Source organism: Stigmatopora nigra, chromosome 3, assembly GCF_051989575.1.
Source record: "Stigmatopora nigra isolate UIUO_SnigA chromosome 3, RoL_Snig_1.1, whole genome shotgun sequence".
Classification (NCBI taxonomy): Eukaryota; Metazoa; Chordata; class Actinopteri; order Syngnathiformes; family Syngnathidae; genus Stigmatopora; species Stigmatopora nigra.
Genome location: NC_135510.1, coordinates 16,740,730 through 16,761,349, shown reverse-complemented (window position 1 = coordinate 16,761,349; position 20,620 = coordinate 16,740,730). Strand labels below are relative to the sequence as shown.

General features: G+C 36.6%; 1 protein-coding gene across 1 annotated transcript in view; it reads left to right on the top strand.

Moving 5' to 3' along the window:
* The window catches only part of LOC144194729 (AT-rich interactive domain-containing protein 3A-like), a 68,844-nt gene that overhangs the window by 30,868 nt on the left and 17,356 nt on the right, over positions 1 to 20,620 (top strand). The window contains exons 3-4 of the mRNA XM_077713978.1: positions 5,496 to 5,570; positions 6,637 to 6,709. Of these exons, the coding sequence (XP_077570104.1) occupies positions 5,496 to 5,570; positions 6,637 to 6,709 (148 nt within the window). The remainder of the gene's footprint in view (positions 1 to 5,495; positions 5,571 to 6,636; positions 6,710 to 20,620) is intronic.

Genomic DNA, 20,620 nt, shown 5'->3' with positions numbered 1-20,620 from the left:
GAACTTTGAACCCTTGATTTGCTCCCTCCCTTCCCCCCTCGCGCATCCATAAACTGCTCGCTTGGCATGTATTACGTTGATTCCGATTCCTGATTACGTACAAGACCCGTTAGACACGTTTCACCTTAATGTGTTTTGGTCACCAAACAGCTCCGTTAACCCATTGTTCCTTTTTCAAATGTTCTTTTTTGTACATCAATTTACTCCATTCAAAAAACATGTCTAGTTTGGTTAATGCTAATAATGTGAGACCATGCTAAATAACTTCAAATGTTAAGTTAGCACAAGATATATGTCGCCAAAGTGGAATTGAGACCAAACAATGATATTTGAGATAGTTTTTTTAATACATACATTCATAATCGTTGATCCATTGAACTTCTGAGGTTACACTGCTATTTGTATCCAAACATTTTCAAACGTAAACCCTCTTAAGATCCCGTTTTAAGACGTAATTTGAGCACTCGCTGTTAAGGTGACTGATCACGACGAGTGAAAATGTCAGGAGTCACCTTAACCTTACTAAAAAGGTGACGTGAAGCGTTAACATTCCTGCTTTTGACCAGTTTTTTCGTCAAGAGCCGACATGTTCTTAGCGGATGAACCAGTTGCTTTTACCATTGGACGAAAACCCTCGTTTTTTTGTGCATACAATTGTTCCTATCCCTAAAAATTGCGCTATTCTCTTAGCAATCTTTGATTGTAAAATGGTGTCCTTCTACACACATAATTTACATTTAAATACTAACAAATATTATCATAATCTACATTCAGGTGTTTGCTAGTGTCGGAAATATGCACTATAGTATTTTTGTTGTTGTTTTGTTTTATTAAATCAATTGAATTGAATGTATGTGTTATACAAATGATTAGCATAAAGTGCTAAGCTAATGTCAGGACTTCATTGAGCCACAAAGGTGATTTTGTGTCAACACTTTCAATTGTTAGCACTGTCGTTTAGCATTAGCATTTAGCATATTGTTTTGCTATTATGTGACGACCCACATCAGTTCAGTTGAGATAAGATCTTTCAATTTGGCGGTGTCCATTGTACTTATAAGTGTTTGTTAATGTGAGTTAAAAAAAGAAAAAACTCAACTGGATGACAAAGCTAGGCTATCGCGTTAGCATCTGTGCTAGTTGTAGCTTCTTTGTTAATACTAGCATTCAAATATTTACGTTTCTACGTTGTTTTTACTTGAACTTTGATTGGAAATTTACTTCTTCACATATTTAGATACTACTAGATACATACTAGATTGAAATACTAGCATTTTTCGAAGTAACCGTCGTTGCTACTAACATATTAAAACAAAATCAACGACTTTTAGAGTTATTTTTTCTTGTAAAAAGCTGCGTATAAGTGGGAATAAAAGACCAAAAATAGTGTGTACATTTTATCTGTTAATGTTCAGGGAAGTACTTCAAACTATACTACAAAATTGTGTAACAAAAACTAAAAAAAAGAGGAAATCAAGTGCTGCAAACCATGGTGAAAGTCAGCATTGTTTTGGGAAGTTAGGAAATCTCCACGTTTGCGTTTAACAACCAGATGACTTTGTTAGCTTTAGTCGGTTGAATAGCCTACATATTCTGACCGCCCCCTCCGACACCCCCGGTATGCGAGATTATACATAGCCAAGCGGCGAGCTGATTTATCTCTTGTTATAGTCGTTTATAATGGCTAAAGGTTAACAGACGTGTGGACAAACACTGTGCAAAGGTCTGTATGCACTCCAAATGTACTATAGTTTGTATTTACCTTCACATGAGGATCTCATGTGGCATACTTTAGATAACGGGAGACATTTTGGATCAACATAACTTCATCTAGTTATTTAGCATTATGACAACAGACGTATTTGTGACAATCTCTCAAATAATTTCCTTCCATTTCTTGGTTGTTCGAAGACATTAGCGTCAAGAGTTGACAGGCTAACAGTAGCAAGTCTGGCGACATTCTTTGCAACAGAAATGGCTCAGTTGCAACATTGTACCTCCAAAAATGTACATTTGTCATGCAAGGAATGTCACAGCCTGGATTGAATATTAGTTTTATTAAAAAAAACAGTCTTGTGTGCTTATACGCCGTACCTTTGATTCTGTCATATTTTTTGGGGTACAAATACGGCTTATATGCGAGTAAATACGGTCGAAAATTTAGTTTTTATTGCGATGTTGTGAAATGTGTTACTCGAAGCTATGTGTTGAGCACAAAAGCAAGTCTTATGCTCATATAAGCCATACCCTTGATTCAGTCATCATTTTTTTAGGTAAAAATACGGCTTATATGCGAGAAAATACGGTAAAAATGTATCGTTTTTATTGCGATGTTGTGAAATGTGTTACTCTAAATGGTGTGCTGAGCATAACAGAAAGTCTTATGCGCTTATATGCCGTACTGATTCAGTCCTTATTTTTTAGGTACAAATAGGGCTTATATGTGAGAAAATACAGTAAAAAAATATAATTGTTATTACTATGTCGTGAAATGTGTTACTTGAAGCGTTGTACTGAGCACAACAGCAAGTCTTATGCACTTATAGGCCATACCCTTGATTCACTCTTTTTTTGGTACAAATACGGCTCATATGCGAGAAAATATGGTAAAAATAGTTTTTATTGCGATGTTGTAAAAATGTGTTACTCGAAGCAGTGTGCTGAGCATAGCAGAAAGTCTTAAGCGCATATAAGCCGTACTCTTGATTCAGTCATAATTTTTTGGGGTACAAATGCGGCTCATATGCGAGAAAATACGGTAAAAAATGTAAAAATGTATTGATTTTCTTACAAATTCTTGAATTATGTAACTTGAAGCCGTGTTCTGAGCACAACAGAAAGTCTTATGCACATATAAGCCGTAACCTAGATTCAGTCATCATTTTTTTAGGTGTAAATTCGGCTTATATGCGAGAAAATACGGGAAAATGTATTGTTTTTATTACAATTTTGTGAAATCTGTTACTCGAAGCGGTTTGCTGAGCAAAAGAGCGATTCTTGTACGCATATAAGCCACACCCTTGATTCAGTCATCATATCTTTATGTACAAATAGGGCTTATATGTGAGAAATACAGTAAAAAAGTATATTTATATTTTTTTTACAATGTCGTGAAATGTGTTACTTGAAGCGGTATGCTGAGCACAACAGCAATTCTTATGGGCATATTAGCCATACCCTTGATTCAGTCATATTTTTAGTTACAAATATGGCTTATATGCGAGTAAATACGGTAAAAGTGTATTGTTTTTATTGCAATGTCGTTAAATGTGTTGAGCACAACAGCAAGTTTTGTGCGCATATAAGCCGCACCCTTGATTCAGCCATCATTTTTTTAGTTACAAATACGGCTTATATGCAAATAAATACGGTAAAAATCTCTCGTTTTTATTACAATATCCTGAAATGTGTTACTCAAAGCTCTCTAGTGAACATGACATGATCAAGACTTCTGCCCTTTTTTATGGAAGCATTTACAAGCAATCTCTCCATTCCAGCGACCTTTTGGTCCGCGGGCTATTCAATTCAAACCCCGTAATTGCCGTTGACCAATAGGCTCGGGCTTAAAAGGGAGCCGGAGCCATTAGCGTGACACCCCCTCTTGCTTTTTCATCGCTCCAAAAGGATCTTGTTTTGATTCGCCTTGCTTTTATAGGGTTTGTCTTTAAGGAGACATTCCTGCTCGGCACATACCGTGCACCCCTCTTTCTCTCTCATTCTGCCCCTGTTTTCCTTCCTTCCCGTCTTGTGGGGCCCCCTTGGTTACTACCCCCCACTCACAAACACAAACGTGGTCAGTACACATGTGTGTTTGGAGAGGCTTGTTGACCAGCCCGCCCTCTTCTGACAGCCCGGCTACACTCCATGAACTTGGGCCACCCGTCACAGCTGCATTAAGATTGAAGGATCGGGGGGTGGGCTGTCGTATCCAGCTGGGTCGGAAGGCGAGGGTGGGCCAGGGTGGGCTAGGGGGGTTTTGCTTTAAGGCGCAGATGCAGATGGTTTAGGTCAAATGGAGATGTTTGAGGATGAAGAAAGAGGTGATGGCGGGTGGGGAGGGGATGGGGGGGGTCATTGCAGCTCAGGGGCACAATCATTCCAGAGGTTAGTCCCTCCCGAATGAACAGGGGAAAAAATGCATTCCCACAGTCGTAATGGGAGGTTGGGTTTACCTGGTTTGTGGTTAACCTGTGATCAATGTGGTATGACGTTAATTGTTATTATTGGTGACCTTTTGCTATTCGTGGATGTTAGAGAAGGGGAACTAATGCGAATTGAATGGATGTATAATGTTGATCAAAATGAAACATGTCTGTCAATTTATAGGGTTTTTTAAAAGTTTTTTTTTTTTTGATTACCGTATTTTCATGACTATAAGGCGCATTGCATTATAAGGCGCAACCTCAACGAATGACATTTTTACCATATATAAGGCGCACTGGATTATAAGGTGCACTGTCTATTTTGGAGAACATTTCAGACTTTTAAGTGCGCCTTATAGTGGTGAAAATACTGTAATTGCTATTGACTTGCAGGTATGAAGCACTCACTCACTACACAGTCACCTCTAGAGCCAGCCATTGTTGATGTTTTGGATTTTTTTGTATAAAATCAGTGGGGGAGGAGCTATAGGAAGATGTTGTAAACTAAAATGGCATCTCTGCATATTTAACAGTATTGTTTCAGTTCAGGCGTTTGTGTTTTTTTTAATATCCGACAGTGGTGGTTTTTGGTTTTCTGTTTTTTTTCCATATATAAGGCGCACTGTATTATAAGGCGCACTGTCTATTTTGGAGAAAATGTCAGACTTTTAAGTGCACCTTATAGTTGTGAAAATATGGCATTTCAAATTGTGGATGCAATATAAAAAAAATCCTGTAAGTTTTTAGCTATTTTGGCTCGGTCCATGGTAGCAGATGAAAACGTCATTTTTAACTGCTAATATTGCCGTGCTTTAAGTTTGCTATTCACACGCATGTCAGTTACTTCACTATGTCAATGTATATAGCGTGTCAGGAAGCAATGTACCCAGACGTCAAGCTGTCAGGGACATACAGAATCTTGAATTTAGTGCACTGACTGATTGGACATTGATAGGAGACCATTTTAGATTTTTAAGTCCGTCCTATGTGAGTAAATATGTGCTTTGAAGGATTTGTACATTCTTTAAAAATAGTTTAATAAGGACAATTACAATCATTAATAAGGGGAGTATTTAGCCGAGGTGGAAGAGTATGATAATATAATCGGAGTAATCCACATTTTATGTATTTTGTTGTTGTTGTTTTTTTAACTGTATATAAAGTTAGCAATAGGTGAAGTAGGTTTTCCATAAGATAGCAGTATTCATGATATGCACGCCATTAAGGCTGTGCAATGAGGGAATTTGGAGTGTGTTTAAAAATAGCATTGTTCTCGCAACAGCCAGAGTTAAAGCACTTTACTGGTATCTTAAGGTCTATTTTATACATTTCTTATCTTTATTTCTCTTTTAGAATGGAAATGCAAGTTGGGCGGATGAAGCCGACAGTAACAGAGGAAGAGGAGAAGCTTCCAGAGACTTTGCCAAGGTAGGACATTTTGTCTTTTTACATTTTATACTAAAACAACTACAGTATTTTAAGCTCTAATAACACATTTAAAAATGTAAAGACTTTCATGACTATTTTAGATTCATTAAATATTATTTGTTTGAAGATGAGTGTTCAAACATGCAAACAAGTGCTGAATATTTTGTTTATTTATTTGTGTTAGCATTGGTTCGAAAGTACTTTGTTGTCTTCATAAGACACGCCCACAAAGACATGGATTTAAAGGGCCAGTTGGATTTTAGTAGTTCAGTAATCCCTCGAATATTGCGGTTAATGCAGACCAGATATGACCGCGATAAGAGTAAAATAAAAATTAAAAAAAATTAAAATTTAAATAATAAATGCACGGTGGAGCTAGTGGTTAACACGTCAGCCTCACAGCTCTGGGGACCTCGGTTCAAATCCAGGTTATGCCAATCTGTGTGGAGTTTGCATGTTCTCCCCGGCCGGGCATGGGTTTTTTCCGGGTACTCCGGGTTTCCTCCCACAACCCATAATAAAAAAATTAAGCTAAGCTAGCTGGCTAACCCTCAAAATTGCTTCTAGCTACAAGTTAATGGTTGTTTGTCTTAATGCCCTGTTATTGGCTAGCCACCGATTCAGGGTGTTCTGGGATAGGCTCCAGCACCCCCAGTGACCCTAGTGAGGATATAAGCGGTTCAGAAAATGAGATGAGATAAATAATAGCAGAAATAAATCGCAAAGTAGTGAATTTTCGATAATCGAGGGATTACTGTATTCATTTTTTTAATGATTATTTGATTTTAACATGCTCGTTAACAATACTTATTTTCTGTGGGGTGTGAATTTGGCAAGACATATTTTTCCAGCACTTTATAGGCACTTTAAAATGCCTCGACAGGAAATGAAGACGGCTGCGGCATCACCTTTTCTGCTAAAAGGAACACTCTTAAAAATCAACACCATTTGTTGAGGAAACAGAGCCAAAGAAAAGATTTCCTATTTTCCACTTCCGGACTATTAATTGCTTTGTTTTGTCTGAAGTACTAATAGTAGTAGTAAGTAACGCCTTTTTATTTTCCAGTTGTATGAGCTGGACAATGATCCAAAACGGAAGGAGTTCTTGGATGATCTCTTCACCTTCATGCAGAAAAGAGGTAAAGTGATTTTTTTAACATAACTATATTACTTTTTAAGATTGGTTTTAGTACATTTCCTCTTATTACTACTACTATTGTAAAAGAAAAAATACTATAGTCAAAATCTCAGGTAAATTTATTGTGAGTTGTATTTTAATGAGCCCAGACATCATTTTAATGGAAGGCTTGTTTGACCGTATACTTAATTAAATGTACTAAAACAAACATTTTTATCCTCTTATGTCCCATAATAACTAAATTAGAAGACAAAAATTGTTAGTAAATTGTTCTTATAGCAGCAGACTATGCAACAAAAGCTCCTCATACTTGCTTAAATGCAAAATATTTACTCTGAAAATAGCAATATATATATATATATATATATATATATATATATATATATATATATATATATATATATATATATATATATATATTATATAATATATATATATATATATATATATATATATATATATATATATATATATATATATATATATATATATATATATATATATATATATATATATATATATATATATATATATATATATATATATATACATATATATATATATATATATATATATATATATATATATATATATATATATATATATATATATATATATATATATATATATATATATATATATATATATAAATATATATATATATATATATATATATATATATATTCAATATACATGTATATATTTGTATATATGTTATGTATATGTATATTTTTTATATATATATATATATATATATATATATATATATATATATATATATATATATATATATATATATATATATATATATATATATATATATATATATATATATATATATATATATATATATATATATATATATATATATATATATATATATATATATATATATATATATATATATATATATATATATATATATATATATATATATATATATATATATATATATATATATATATATATATATATATATATATATATATATATATATATATATATATATATATATATATATATATATATATATATATATATATATATATATATATATATATATATATATATATATACAATATACATGTATATATTTGTATATATGTTATGTATATGTATATATTTGTATATATATTTATGTATATGTATATATTTGTATATATATTTATGTATATGTATATATTTGTATATATATATTTATGTATATGTATATATTCATATATATTTATGTATATGTATATATTTGTATATATATTTATGTATATGTATATATGTATATATATGTATATATACTTATGTATATATATGTTTAAATATATGTATGTATATGTATAAATATGTGTATATATACGTGTTTATCTATGTGTATATATATAGATGAATATATTTGTGTGTATATATATATATATATATATATATATATATATATATATATATAAACAGTATTAAAAATTAGGAATTTGAAGTAATATTGAGATTTCAAAAGTTGTGATATTATGAGGTTTAAGCCATTTTGATGTTTTTACGTTTTTACGCACAAAACTACTTTTCGTATAACATTATTTATAAAACGATGATCTCAAAATCGGTACTTCACTCTTTTGTTTTCCCATTTGCGCTAAAGCTAACATCGTCTCCATGGCGACCTTGGCAGCCTGCGTCAACGTAGCACTCGCTCCTCGTGGTAAATAGAGTCGGCAATTTGTATCTACGGGTTCATTTAGTAGGACGGTGATGAATTACAGGCAGCGTTTGCACTCGTATGTCAGCGAGCCCGTCGGTCTGCTCCCGTCTTTTAAAGTCCTCCTTTGCAACTTGATGAATTAAGCCGAGGGAGAAGGGATGGAATCTGTCGGGGCCCCGTTAGCTAGCGTCTCTGTCCAGCCAGCGGCAGACGGCGGGAGTTGTTGTCTGCTGACCCCCTTTTCCACACCGTGATCTATGACCTTGACTTTAATGCAGCCTGACAGCAGATAACTGACCGGACGCGCTCTGCCAGCTCCTGTTATTCGCACCAATGCGATAATGGAATCATTTTCCAAGCTAAGCTTCATATGTGCAGGTGGAAACAGTTGCTGTGTTAGCATAGCTCTGTAGCGGAAAATGCTATTTTACTTAGTGATTGAATGCTAATTGGTAGCATTGGTAGATATGTTAGGGATTTTCTTGTATACATGCTGTGTTTGTCGCTGAAAGAAATGTTGACCGATTCGAGGGTACGGCTTATATGTGCATAAATTACCGTCTTTTCATGACTATAAGGCGCACCGCATTATAAGGCGCACCCTCAATGAATGACATTTCTTTTCCATATGTAAGGCACACTGTATTATAAGGTGCACTGTATTATAGGGCGCACTGTATTATAAGGCGCACTGTCTATTTTGGAGAAAATGTAAGACTTTTAAGTGCGCCTTATAGTGGTGAAAATACGGTGATTCCTATTGACTTCCAGGTATGAAGCACTCACTCACTACACAGTCACCTCCAGAGCCATGTTTTGGATTTTTTGGTATAAAATCTTGCAGTGGGGGAGGAGCTATATGATGGAAGATTTTGTAAACTAAAATGGCTGATCTGCATATTTAACAGTATTGAGTATTCAGTTCAGGCGTTTGTGTTTTTTTAATATCCGACAGTGGTGGTTTTTCGTTTTTGGTTTTCTGTTTTTTCCATATATAAGGCGCACTGGATTATAAGGCGCACTGTCTATTTTGGAGAAAATTTAGGACTTTTAAGTGTGCCTTATAGTCGTGAAAATACGGTAATTGCTATTGACTTCCAGGTACTCACTACTTTACAGTCACCTCTAGAGCCAGCCATTGTTGATGTTTTGGATTTTTTTGTGTAAAATCTTGCAGTGTGGGAGGAGCTATATGAAGGAATATTTTGTAAACTAAGATGGCATCTGCATATTTAATAGTATTGTTTCAGTTCAGGCGTTTGTGTTTTTTTTAGTATCTGACAGTGGTGGTTTTTCGTTTTTGGTTTTCAGTTTTTTCCATATACAAGGCGCACTGTATTATAAGGCGCACTGTCTATTTTGGAGAAAATTTAAGACTTTTAAGTGCGCCTTATAGTCGTGAAAATACGTTATCTTTTACCAAACTTCCACATTTTAAGCCTTTTTCAACGAATAACTGCAACAACCAATCCGATTGTTTTCTAAAAATGACCCCTTCACCTCACACACCATTTTTCCGTGCTCTTTCATTCCCCCAAAAAAGCACAAAAAAGTGTGATCATCACCAGTATCTTTGAAGTCCAAACCACCATAGGGGTCAAGCGACCTAATGACAGACCACTAGCGCATCTTCTGGTTTCTACTAACAATCGTAAAAACAAAACACACCAAAAAGACAGCCCCCCCGGACCCCTTTAAATCCTCCACCACCAGACAATTTGTTTCCCTGTTATTAAGACGCCATGACAGAGGTCAATCCGCCTGCTGTCTTTTGTGTCGGACTTCAAATGATACGCTAGCTGCATTAACGTCACTTAGCTATTTGCGCTAATCTCACCTTGGCCGGCTGTTTATTATTGTTGCTCTTCCTCTTGCTAATAATTCCACGCATTATCACAGTCGATGCACTCAGGGAAGGGGAAAAAAAGTCTTATATTCTTTTTCCCTTTGTCTATTATAGATGAGCACTCACTCAGTGGCGCTTGACCTTTGCTCTCCTTTTGAGGAACCTGAACCACGCTAGCTAGCTAGCTATTGTAATTACACATCCTAGCCTTCATGAGATGATGGAAAATATCTTATTTTTTAATCGACTTCTCCGGCAAAGCCTTCAGAAACAACAGAAGAGCAATTCACAATCAAAAAAACTCAACTACCCGATTTCGGTCTTCTGAAAAAGATACGATTCGGCCAAATTTATGATAATTTCATGGACATTTCTATTTAAAATACCAATTAGTACACAACAAAATACTTTTTACAAGCCTTTTTCTTTTTGCTAGTTAGATTTACCATGTTTTCTTGTATTTTAGCCGCCTCTGTGTATAAGCCACACCCTTAAAATGGCCTTAAATTCGTTGGTTAGCATGTTAGGCTCGTAGTTCTGAGATCGAGGGTTCGATACCCAAAAAATTAATGAGTTGGTCGAATTGGCAGGTTTTAATGGGCGTTCTCATGTTTCAGTTACCGTAATATTTCTCCAATTTTCCCCAGAAAGGTTTCTCAATTCAAGTACCCGCGACCTTTCAATGTGTAACCCGGACTAATTTAGGTTTTATTTTTTTTCCCGCGTATCGTCCATTAGCTTAAGCGAGGAGCCACTCTGATCACGTCCGTGTAACCGCCATTAATCACGTTGCCCGGCTCCCGGAGCCAATCCTTTAGCTACGATTCATCATATCCATTATGCTTCATTAACCCGAGACTTGTCGTTATTTGTTCAAGTCCACATGTGTCAAAGTGGTGGCCCGGGGGCCAAATATGGCCCGCTGCATCATTTATTGTGGCTTTGGAAAGTCAATCATGAGTGTCGACTTTGTGTTTTAGGATGAAATTCAAATGAAGAGTATAGATGTATATTAAATTCCCTGATATTCCCCGTTTTAAATCAATAATTGTCATTTTTTAATACATTTTTCTGTGTTTTTAGTTAAAAAATAATTTTGTAAAATCTAAAAATATATTTAAAAAAAACTTAAATATAAATTGTTTTAGATCTATAAAAAACTGAATATTCAGGGCCTTTAATCTAGTTCATTTAATCCATTTATTAAAAAAATCTAAATATTATCTAAAATTTCAAAATTATAAATGTCATTTTAATACATTTTTCTCTGTTTTTAGTTCAAAAATAATTTTGTAAAATCTAAAAATATATTTTAAAAAAAATTAATAAAAATTGTTTTAGATTTATAAAAAAGTGAATATTCAGCGCCTTTAATCTAGTTCATTTAATCCATTTATTAAACAAATCTAAATATTATATCTAAAATTTCCTGATTTGACCTCTTTTAAAACAATAAATGTCATTTTTTAATACATTTTTATGTTTTTAGTTCAAAAATCATTTTGTAAATATTTATATATATATTTAAATATATTTAAAAAAAGCTAAAATAAACATTGTTTTAGATCTATAAAAAACTGAATGTTCAGGTATTTTAATCCATTTATAAAAAATAAAATCTAAATATTATATCCTAAATGGTCTGGGCCTCATGAAATCAAGTTGACGTTAATGTGGCTCGCAAACCAACCCGAGTCTGACACCCTTGTTCTAGTCGGATTTTCGAGGGTCCGGGGTGGGGGGTGCTGGTTCTGGTGGAGACTGGGGGGGGCCGGTTTTCAAATGGCCAGAAGGAAATGGAACGGTGTTGCCACCGACTGCCTGTCAGCGGTGTCCACTTGAGATGATTAATGGCTGCCGACTCTGATGGACAGACGCAGAGCGAGGGGTCTCATCTTGTTCCGTGCAATAATGACACCGGGGGGCGGGGGGCCGGTGGGGGTCTATAATGACGGCGGGATACATCCTAGTGTTACACTCCTAATCGGAGCGTGCTCTCGGCTTAGCGACGACCACATGGTGGGTTATCTGCGCTTTACGGTTATTTTGGGAAGCGATACTTTTGCGCGCTGACATCAAGGCGTCTTACGGCAAAGGGTGGCGGACTCGGATTGGTTCGCGGGCCAAATTAACGTCAACTCTATTTCACGTGGGCCGGATCATTTTAGATGTAATATTTAGATTTTTGTTTTATAAATGGATTAAAAACCCTGAATATTCAGTTTTATAGATCTAAAGCAATGTTATTTTAGCTTTTTTGATATATTTTTAGATTTTACAAAATGATTTTTGAACTAAAAAACACATAAAAATGTATTAAAATTGACATTTATTGTTTTAAAAGAGGTAAAATCAGGAAATATTAGATATAATATTTAGATTTTTTTAATAAATGCATTAAATGAACTAGATTAAAGGCCCTGAATATTCACTTTTTTATAGATCTAAAACAATTTTCATTTGTGTTTTTTTTAAATACATTTTTAGATTTTACAAAATAATTTTTGAACTAAAAACACAGAAAAAATGTATTAAAAAATGACATTTATTGTTTTAAAAGAGGTAAAATGTCCTGATTTTACCTCTTTTAAAAAAATAAATGTCATTTTTTAATACATATATTTCAATTTTTTTTGATTAAATGAACTAGATTAAAGGCCCTGAATATTCAGTTCTTTTATAGATCTAAAACAATGTTTACTTTAGCTTTTTATATATTTTTAGATTTTACAAAATGATTTTTGAACTAAAAACACAGTAAAAATGGATTAAAAAATGACAATCATTGATTTAAAAGTGGGAAAATCAGGAAATCTAATATACATCTATACTCTTCATTTTAATTTGATCCTAAAACAGAAAGCCATCACTCATGATTGACTTTCCCGGGCCGCACAAAATGATGCGGCGGGCCAAATTTGGCCCCCGGGCCGCCACTTTGACAGCAATGGACTTTGCATTGGGTCCAAACCATTTAGGAATAACCATTTGAAAAGCAAACAGTTCCCATCGCTGTGTTGGGGATTGTATTGTGGGAAAGGGTGGGCTCCCCTCCCAGCAGGACATTAGAGGAAGTTTCCCAACTGTAATTCTGAGAGTGCCAGCTCTGTCCACACCAATTACGCCCTGAATGGCCTCCGGGGGGATCGCAGTATGCATTATATTACCTCTCCCCCCACTGGTAACAGGCACCGCCATAGGATGGTTTTTTGCATGGATGAGTGTCTCATTTTGGGTGTCGCTGCCTTAAAAAAATGTCTTTATTCATTGATATGAAAGCCATTGGAATGAATGAGCGGGTTTCAAACCAAAAAATACAAGTTATTTTGACAGGTAGACTCGCAGTTAGCGATCGAGGGTTCGATTCTAGGTCTGGAATTTGTAGCTGGGCTCATGTGGGTTTTCTCTGGGTGCTCCGGACAATATTTTGACAAATTAGGTGTTGTCAATAAAAATTTGTTAACAGGAACAGAAACAATAATGATTTGTTTTAGAGTGGATTTTTCACATTTTTATGAAGTTAAATAAATATTTTTTTCAATAATATTTTGTGGAAAAAATTGAAAAGTAGTAAATTTGTGATAAGTGAAGATGAGATATTTGAGGTATTAGATAGTAGGTCCTCAACATCCAATGTGAGTGACTTTGCTTCCTCCGGAATCATATATCCACTTTCCACTGGTTTCAACTATGCAGAGGCGAACCGTGCCAAAATGTAGTTTTTTTGCGCAGTTCTAATAATATTCTATCTTTGTGAGTATCGATAATTGATTGTAATATATTTTTAGATTTTACAAAATGATTTTTGAACTAAAAACACAGAAAAAAATGATTAAAAATTGACAATTATTGATTTAAAAGGGGGGAAAATCAGGAAAATTAATATACATCTATACTCTCCATTTTAATTTGATCCTAAAACAGAAAGTCGCCACTCATGATTTACATTCCCGGGCCACACAAAAATGATCCAGCGGACCAAATTTGGACCCCTGACCGCCACTTTGACACATGTGACTTAAAGTGTCAAAACTGAAAATCCCAAAATCCCCCTTGTGGTCAAAACAGTCAAAACAGTTCATTTTTAAACCAACTCTAGTTGACCTACCTCTGTTGATGGCCCCCAAAAACAGAAAAAAATCCATAATTCATCTTATTTTTAGAAATTAAAAAAATGTTTACACCCTTAAAGTACATTTTACTTTGTCAATATATGAAATTTCAACAGCACGTGCCAATTTCAAGAGATTTTTCCTTCCCTTATCTTCACCCACCTTTTTCCCTCTGTTTATTGTGCTACAGTTACAACCACTGAAACTTGATAACGCCATTGGGGGTTAGCCATGGTGGGGGTGGGGGGGGGGCGGCTAGGCGGGTATTTAAGCCCTCTTTGCTGAGGGGGGAGGTGTGTGTTGGGGTATGGGGGGGAGGGGGGGGGTTGGATTAAGGGGCCTCCTCCTGTCCTACACGACATGATTAATGATCTCTAAACAAGTGGGCGGTAACCTTTTTTCCGATTGGCCGGCTGCTTGACGGACGGCGGACGGAGGCTAGAGCGTCGTACTCCGGCCATGAATAGAGGGCGCCGAGGTCGAAGGGTGACGGAGGACGACGAGTGGTTTGTCTAGATTGGGGAAGCCAAAACGTACGGCCCGCTGCCTGCCTGTCAATGGCGGACAATGGGTTAACAAGGGAGCTAAAATTCCCCCCAAATCAACAGGAAGCCACCCGTGAACAGGAAGCAGACCGTAAATTTCCCAAACTAAGAAGGAAATGATCCAATACTATAGGCAGTGACCTTTAAGTAGGCAAGTTAAAATGGAAGCATTGACTGCCATTGACAAGGATAGATGTACAATTCAGTTAAAGTGATTGCGGATGGTAATATTTTAGTGTCATTTATGGGTAGGCAAAGTCGGATTTCAACTATGCAGAGGCAAACTGTGTAAAAAAAAATGTTTTTTTTTAAAAACAGCGCCGTCAAAGTCGGGTTTCAACTATGCAGAGGCAAACGGTGGAAAAAATGCTTTTTTTGGAACAGCGCCGTCAAAGTCAGATTTCAACTATGCAGAGGCAAACTGTGAAAAAAAATGTTTCTTTAAAAAACAGCGCCGTCAAAGTCGGATTTCAACTATGCAGAGGCAAACTGTGTAAAAAATGTTTTTTTAAAAAACAGCGCCGTCAAAGTCGGATTTCAACTATGCAGAGGCAAACTGTGTAAAAAAATGCTTTTTTTTGGAACAGTGCCGTCAAAGTTGGATTTCAACTATGCAGAGGCAAACCGTGAAAAAAATGGAAACAGTGCTGTCAAAGTCCGATTTCAACTATGCAGAGGCAAACCGTGAAAAAATGATTTTTTTAACAGCGCCCTTAAAGTCAAGTTTCAACTATGCAGAGGCAAACTGTGCCAAAAATCTTTCTCTAAACAGCGCCGTCAAAGTTTGATTTCAACTATGCAGAGGCAAACCGTGCCAAAAATGATTTTTTTGTAACAGTTCCGTCAAAGTCGGGTTTCAACTATGTAGAGGCAAACCGTGCCAAAAATTATTTTAAAAAATTTAACAGCGCCGTCAAAGTCTGGTTTCAACTATGCAGAGGCAAACTGTGCCAAAAATATTTCTTTAAAACAGTGCCGTCAAAGTCAAGTTTCAACTATGCAGAGGCAAACCATCCCAAAAAAGATTTTTTTTAACAGTGCCATCAAAGTCGTGTATCAACTATGCAGAGGCAAACCGTGCCAAAAATGTCTTTTTTTAAAGTGCCGTTAAATTCGGGTTTCAACTATGCAGTCAAACTACCAATTTTTTGTATTTATTTTTTTGAACAGCGCCGTCAAAGTCGGGTTTCAACTATGCAGAGGTAAACGGTGCAATTTTTTAAAAACATTTTTGAACAGCGCCATCAATGGTGGCTAATAAGTTAGCTTTTTGGGCCAAAAGTAAACTGGTCCGGCCCATGTGAAATCTAGTCGGCACGAATGTGGCCCGCAAACCAGATATTGACAGCCCTTGTCTAAATGGCAAACAAAAGCAAAGCTGGATTGGGGGTGGGTGGGGCACACTCTGCCAGTCCGTCGCTCAGCTGGCCAAGCAGACGCCAATAATCACGCCGCGTCCGCCTCCAAGCACGTTACAGGAAAAGGGCGGCTCGCCCAGCACTTTTTAATCAGGCCCCCCAAAAAAAGACGCCCAAATGGGGGGGCCCATTTGGATGAAAGATTTGACCCATTTGTGGCTTCCTGACTTTCTATACATTTGAGGAGATAGTTTGTCTTTTTGGTAAACCCCACCCTTTTTAGGCGGGCAAATTACAAGCTAGCCTTACGGGAGGGGTTGCCATCCAGGAGGGGGGGTGGGATTGAGGTTGGGGGGGGGGGGGTAGTGCCTTTGTTCCAAACCAGCGGAAATGGTGCCTTTCGTGATGTTTGTTTTTAGATTCTTAGCTATGTTAGATAAAAATCTTCTTGCCATCCAAGGCTACTCTTTGTGCCGCTTCCTTTCCTGATCCCCTAGGCTCCGCCCCCCTGCCCCCTTGTTTTTTCCTCCAATGCCAGGGACCGTCCGCCTTTAATTACGAACATACTGTAAAGGGATTTAACTCGGTAAGCCCCCCCCTAGGCTGGCCGGGCGCTTCTTAATCGCCCGGGTGGGACGCTTTAGTAACTAACGTAGGATGGCTTCACGTCATTTTGTTTTCGTGGTTATATACGTTGGTATATAATAATGTATGTTCCTGATAAATTGAGACGGGATAGCGTATAATTTAATTAGTGGGAAATGAGTCCAGACAAGGGTCAAAAAGTGCTTTTTAGATCGGATAAATGACAATTGGCGAGATTACGTAAATGCAAAATATGGGGCTTAAAATCAGGTGAAAGAATTGATGTACGTTTTGAAGAATTTAAGTCGTTTACCTTCAAAAAGTTTTACTCAATTGAAGCAAAGAAGGTTTTTTTTTTATTTAACACAAAATAGGCTGTTTCATATTCTATATAGTGTATAGTATTATATCCCTGAAATTCCAAATGCAGGGAAAACGTGACCCCATTGACAGATGAATGATGAGCAAGGTGATGGTTTCTTTTTTAAAAATCACTGTTAATAACTGGTGGTGGGATTATGATACAAATTCAATGTATACATTTTTTGTTCTTGTTCCATTCAACTGTTTAAGGAGTTTAAAGAAATTAGATTTGCTGTGAAGTATTTTGGGCTGTTTGGGCTTGAAAGAGTTAAAGATGAGTCAGCTCGTGCTTTCTTGCCATTGGATTTTTGTTGTTGTTGTTGACATTATGGTAAGTCAGTTAAGCTTGAGCAAAGGAATCAATGATAAAGTCCCTTTAACCTACTATTACTGTCCCTCACTGGTTTTTGATTGACATCAAACCTGGCTCAAAAGTTTTGAGACAGAATGGTGAAAAGGTTTTTTTTTTAATTCAAATTTCGCAAGTTTACTTTAAATAGATTTTTTTGTCAAGTTTGGTCTATTGTTTTTTTAGAATAACATAAAACTGATATTTTATTTCATTTTTATTTTTGTCCATTGAAAATATGTACCTACTTATTCATCTCATCTCATTTTCTTAACCGCTTAATCCTCACTACGGTCACAGGGGGTGCTGGAGCCTATCCCAGCAGCCAAAGCCGTCCAGCCAATCACAGGACAAACAACCATTCACACTCACACTCATACTTGGGGACAATTTAGAGCGTCCAATCAGCTTACCCGGCTTGTCTTTAGAATATGTGAGGAAACCGGAGTACCCGGAAAAAACCCACACAGGTGGACCAACCTGAATTCGAACCCAAATCCCCCACCGCAAGACCAACACACTAACCACTCAACCTCCATGCTGCCAACTACTTATTTATACGCCCACATTTTCATGTTGCTCACTACTTATTACATTATGTACTTTTTATTGATTATTTATCATTATTATTTATTGATCATTTATTTGTGGACTTTATTGTGAAGCTTTAAATCTCATTATACTTGTATAATAACAGTAAAAGCATTCAATTTAATCAATAATGTCAAAATAGCCATAATGGAAGAAAAAACGTATTGTGATAGTGTTTACCTGCAGTCCCACGTGAGACCACCAGGTTTTTTGGGGGGATAAATGGCAACCCCCGCCGTCACACACTTGCTCCTCCATCTGTGTCCTGTATGTGGTTTTAAAGCGACACTTCCTGGCCTCCACACCCCTGTGATGGATGTCCCCAAACGCATTACGACCCCCAAAGGAGCTTTATACCCGCACAATAGCCCTGAGCTCATTTCCAGCAATGGCGCGTGGACAAAAAAAGGGGCTCAACGGAAGCCAAGACGTTCACTTAGAAGGACTGAACCATCATTTCGCCCACGCCCTGATTTGTGGTTGCTTGATGGACTCAATTAACGAGTTATGTACTGCAAAAACGCAGATACTTAACGCGAGTTAAATTCCCTTGTTTACAGTGTATATAGCTAGCAAAACTAAGTGGATTGGACTTGCTTAGATTTATTAAAGAAAGGGAAATAGTGTTTGTTTAAGATGAAAATAAGTGAAAATTAGTGTAAATTAATAAATTGATAGGTGGAGGGAGTGGTTTTGAGGTCGAGGGTTCGATCCCAGTTGGGTCGTCCCAGTTTGCGCGCTGTTCCAGGGCTTGTGTGGGTTTTCTCCAGGTGTTCTAAAGACTAAAGTAAAGATAATTGCTAAGAAACCCGACAAATTTGAATCAATAAAATATTATGAATACCGTATTTTCACGACTATAAGGCGCACTTAAAAGTCTTAAATTTTCTCCAAAATAGACAGTGCGCCTTATAATACAGTGCGCCTTATATATGGAAAAAAACGGAAAACCAAAAACGAAAAACCACCACTGTCGCATATTAAAAAAAACAAAAATGCCTGAACTGAAACAATACTGTTAAATATGCAGATGCCATCTTGGTTTACAACATCTTCCATCATATAGCTCCTCCCCCACTGCAAGATTTTATACCAAAGAATCCAAAACATCAACAATGGCTGGCTCTAGAGGTGACTGTGTAGTGAATACCTGGAAGTCAATAGCAATTACCGTATTTTCACCACTATAAGGTGCACTTAAAAGTCTTACATTTTCGCCAAAATAGACAGGGCGCCTTATAATACAGTGCACCCTATAATACAGTGTGCCTTATAATACAGTGTGCCTTATAATACAGTGTGCCTTATAATACAGTGCGCCTTATGTATGGGAAAAGTTTTAAAATATGTCATTCATTGAAGGTGCGCCTTATAATCCGGTGCGCCTTATAGTCGTGAAAATACGGTACATGGAATACGTCTGGAGGTGTGTCCTTGCCAACTGTCCGTCAAAATGTATTTGTCGGATTTAAACAGCAATTTTGAGCTGTGTTTTGTTGACGTTGTTTCTTTTATAACAACAAACATTTGTCCATTTGCATGAATGAGTTGAAATGTGTGGCTTTTGTTTGTTTGTCAATGACGGGTTGCAGTCAAATCTGGCAACCTGGTTGGACTGAATTACTTTGCCTACCAGCACATATGCAGTATTTAAATCATACACGGCACCCCCTGTAATAGTATTGGTCTTTTCTTCAAGCACATGCATGTGTGTGTGTATATATTGAATGCTTTTATTGTCATTATACAAGTATAATGAGATTTCAAAGTTGACCTTGTCATTTGTGGGAGTACAATACACCCACGTCTATTTGTCAAATTCAATAAAATGGGCTTGTCCATGCGGAAAGGTCAATAGGTCAATGTCCTGTCGCCGCATTTGCTTTACGGGTTCAGGGACTCGTCCAATGGCAACAACTGGTCGACTTTGCACGCTGTCGTTGACATGAAACGACACGGAAACATCATTCCCGCGTTTATAGGCCGTGTAAAAGTTGCCATTTGGCGTTCTCGCATTCCCGGGATTCCGACTGCTCGTAAAAAAGCGGATTTGTCGACCAAGGTGACCGATTATCTTTCAATCGAGCGAGCGGTCATTGTTTTGATCGGGTGAGGGTCCTAAGGGATGACTTGGGTGACAGGCTCATTTTTCGTAACCTCTTCAATGTCCGCTTACCCGCATTTTTGGGGTAGGTGATGTAGGAATCGTGTTTCGGCCCAAGCCAGTACAGTGTTCCCTCGCTACTTCGCGGTTCAGCCACCGCGGACTCAGAGCTTCGTGGATTTTTTTGGGGGGAAAAAAATACAAATATTACATTGAGAGAACATATTTTACAGTTTTTTTTTTGTTATAACATGAATTTCACTCTCTCTACCCGTATTCTATATGGTGTACTGTATACAGGGCGGGGGGGGAAATAAAAATAAAAGATTTGAATTAAATTCAAATTACCGTATTTTCCCGACTCTAAGGCACACT